The sequence below is a fragment of the Aphelocoma coerulescens genome, chromosome 13 (genome assembly GCF_041296385.1).
Source record: "Aphelocoma coerulescens isolate FSJ_1873_10779 chromosome 13, UR_Acoe_1.0, whole genome shotgun sequence".
Taxonomy (NCBI): domain Eukaryota; kingdom Metazoa; phylum Chordata; class Aves; order Passeriformes; family Corvidae; genus Aphelocoma; species Aphelocoma coerulescens.
Window position 1 is genome coordinate 15,768,978 of NC_091027.1, and position 3,895 is coordinate 15,772,872.

A 3,895-nucleotide genomic window follows, 5' to 3' on the forward strand; every position below is an offset into this window, starting at 1 on the left:
AAGTACCTAGGGAAGGGCACAGGTGATGCACCTGTCCTGGGAAAGGAGCACTAGCACAAGTGTGTCGCAGCTCAGCAGCTGCCTGGGTTAGAGCATGAGCTTCTTTGACGCACAAACGCACTCCCCTCCACGCTGTAGCCCACAATTCCCAAACATCGGCCAAGAACCTCCGGAGATGAATATCTACTACGAGAACTTTTTCCATCCACAGAACATCCCGAGTCCCCAGCGACCAAGCACCTTTGAGACGACGGATTACAACACCACTCCCAATCCTTACCTCTGGCTAAATGGACCTTCCATTACCCCACCACCGTATCTCCCAGGATCCAATGGCAGCCCCTTCATTCCTCAGTCCTACGGGATGCAGAGGCAGCTCTTGCCTAACATGCACGGCTTGGGAGGAACTGACCTTGGCTGGCTTCCCCTCCCGTCCCAAGAGGAGCTCATGAAGTTGGTGAGACCACCTTACTCCTACTCTGCCCTCATTGCCATGGCCATCCACGGGGCACCTGACAAGAGGCTGACGCTGAGCCAGATCTACCAGTACGTGGCTGACAACTTCCCGTTCTACAACAAAAGCAAGGCTGGCTGGCAGAATTCCATACGGCATAACTTGTCTCTCAACGACTGCTTCAAGAAGGTGCCTCGAGATGAAGATGATCCAGGTAGAGCCCTCTCCCCCTTCTCCCCTACCTCTAATTGAACTTGATGAATTTTCAAATACCCCGTGCACTGTAAAGAGACATAGTAGCCCAGCTACATAGACACAGTAGCACATTGTTTTCAAAAGGCTGAACTAGAAAGCAGCTGTGCATAGCTGAGGTGTGAAACAGTGTTGCTGTGAGATCTCGGGAGGGAGGGGAATTCTGTCCTGCTCTGGGTCTTCCTGAGAACAGATCAATGAGCTGAGCATGAGGCTCAGCACGCACAGGAACATTTAACTGGGCAAGGCACACTCAAGACTCATTTGGTGTAATGCATGTCTTATGTCAAACTTAACTGGGAATTAAAGGGAAGGGGATCTGTCAAAGAAATCCAATGGCTTTGGGGAGTCAGCATTAATTCTCAATAGGAGAGAGCAGGCTGCTTTTGTTTGTTTCAATTAGTGTTTTGCTTGGAATCACACCTCTGCCATTACCAACCCCTTGGCTGGTAGGCTTTATTCATTGTTTCCTATCAATAGCTGTTAAGAACCTTTTCGAACATTAAAAACTCATTGAAATTATTCTGCAACAGAGGGCCAAAAATCTAGTTCTGTCTTGTTAGAAACCTGTGCTAGCCTACTGAATCTGGAGGAGCAGCCCAGTGTGGGATTTGATTACTCTCTGCCATAAATTCAGAAGACCAGCTATATACTGAAAACCTCTTTCCCACACCAAGAAAACAAAACAAAAAGCCCTCCAGTGACTCCACTTTAGTTTTGCCTGTGTGAAGTGTCAGGGCTAAATGGTGGAACCCAGAACTTTAAACTTTTTTCTGAAATCAACAGACCTCTACTTTTGAGTGACTAAAAATACATGTGTATTGCTCATGCAATTGTTCTCTTTCTGGGAAATGAGAGAAACACTGCAAAGCCCTAAATGACTGGGGGTTTTTTGGTTTGTGTGCACACTTTTAAACTAAAAGTGTGGGTTTGTTTTCCTTGACAGGAAAAGGGAATTACTGGACACTGGACCCGAACTGTGAAAAGATGTTTGACAATGGAAACTTTCGCAGGAAGAGGAAGAGAAAGTCTGACATTGAGGCCAGTGCTGCTACTTTTGCATCTGAGAAATCCGAGGACAGTACCCTGACTGGCAGCCCCAAAGCTGCAGAGCATCAGGACATCTTGGAAAACTCATCACCTGGGACTGACAATTCACCTGAGAAAGAATCTCCTCCTCCCTCTTCCAGCAGCCCATGCCTCAGTAACTTCCTCTCCAGCATGACCGCCTACGTCCACGGCTCCAGCTCGGGGAGCCGCTCTGGGCCCGTGGGACTCAGCTCTGAACCCATTGACAAAATGGGGCAGAACATGGTAGGCTTCAATTCCTACTCCCCACTGTCCAGTATCCCCAGCCATGGTGTGGGGGAGTGGCCCAATTCCATGCCTTCCGGTCACCTGGGCCACAGCAACTCGGTGCTCAACCAGTTTAACACTCATTTTTACAGCAGCCTCAGCACAAACAACACACTGTACTCCAGAGAAGGGACAGAGGTTTAAATGAAAGATTCTAAGACACCAAAGTATAGTTATTTATGGGAGGAAATGATCCATGGGCAGGTGGTTAGCATTAGCCTCTTGTCTCTAGGACCACACTGCATCCTCCTTCTGACAGCCACAAACTTGTTACCCGTTATACTGAAATCACAAACACTCCACATTTGGCAGCTCCACATGAAAAATCAGGGGTCATAAGAGCAAGACTAGTAAAAAGTTCTCCTCAGACACTGCTTTTACTGCTGCCAACCAGCGTCCTCTACAGAAGTCCTTGAGAAGTTATGGTTTACCTTAGGCAGGAAGCTCTGGCATGGCACTAACACAGCTGTGCTTTCTAAAGTGATAATAGAAATGTGGTTGTAGCTTTAAATATCCTGTCTTCAGGAATAGGCTGCCTGTACTAAATGTGCAAGTTCTTACTTGGTCAAAGCTCTTCTGAACACTGCAGGATCCCTAATAAAAACCACTGTATAGTGAGTAACCAACATTTGAATGGTGAGTGCTGTCTTTGGCTTTCTCTCACACCAGTGCAGACCTTGTCTAAAGCCTGACCCCCTTCCAGTCCCAGGGGGAATGTGGCTGTGCAGCAAACTGACATCATCATGGACACAACAGGAATTTTGAAGCTGAAGGAAAGCATAACAAAATACACTGGAACTGTCTTCTGCTGTTGGACCTTTGTGTTCTCAATTCTAATTACAGGGTCAACTTCATTCCTAAATGTAGATTTACATTTACACATGTAAATCTAGTCACATAAGGGAAACGGGATCTGTCCTGAATATATAAATATATATATTTAAGACATGTTTTTTTCTGAGAAGAAAACATTTGTTATATCTTAACATTCTACGTTAATCATTTCTACTGAGTAAAGGGGTTGAATACTGGGGTGGGAGGTGAGGGAAGAAGAAAAAGGAGGTAAGTTTAACTGTCTCTGAATTTCAGTTTCAAAGGCTGGATCTTTCAGAATATCCACTGCAGATATTGTAAAAAGTCTCTGTACTGTATTTTTTTTCATTTTGTAAAAGTCCATGCTGTTCGTCCTTGTGTAAATATTAGCAATAATTCATATTTTTCCTACACTCTAATGTAGTGACAAACATTTCAAAATACATATGATGTTTCTTTAAACCAAGACTTGACTCGAGTTCCACATTTATGTAGAGTAATATCTCAAAATGGATAACCTGCAGCATACATAGGCAGCAAGAGTAACTGTTCACATCTAGCCACTGACCAGACTTTTGGAATGAGAGAAAACATCAGTGCATTGTAATAGATACCAGTTTGTCTTGATTTTTTTTTTTTTAACTCTACATGTTTTGTTACAGGCCACCCCAGAAGCATTTTTAATAAAGCCTTTGTATAGAAGAGTGTGTACCTGTGTTTGTTTGTACTGCACTACTTATGCCTTTAAAAGTCTCCTTACCAGTTTGACTCGAGCAGTTTGCATGAGGAAGAGCAGGGCAATGGTAGCAGAAGGTCAGAACTGAGATGACGTGTCCAGGCCACCAGCATTTGCATGCCTGGCAAATACAATTGGCTGCTATTACACAAAATACTATCACTAAATAAAAATCACCCTTGGAGTTTGCCTGCTGGAGCAAAGTGGTGCCAATCATTTAAAATTTCAGAAAGCAGACTGTTTTCACATGTCAATTAGCCCATATGACTGCAACTTTCCTGCAT

At 44.5% G+C, this 3,895-nt stretch overlaps 1 protein-coding gene across 1 annotated transcript; it reads left to right on the top strand.

Annotated features, from left to right (window-relative positions):
- FOXI1 (forkhead box I1) lies at nucleotides 1-3,577 on the top strand. Its single transcript, XM_069029193.1, has 2 exons — nucleotides 1-668; nucleotides 1,653-3,577. Exons 1-2 carry the CDS (start codon nucleotides 95-97, stop codon nucleotides 2,204-2,206), a joined length of 1,128 nt encoding a protein of 375 aa, XP_068885294.1. The 5' UTR covers nucleotides 1-94; the 3' UTR covers nucleotides 2,207-3,577.
- Nucleotides 3,578-3,895: the final 318 nt, after the last annotated feature.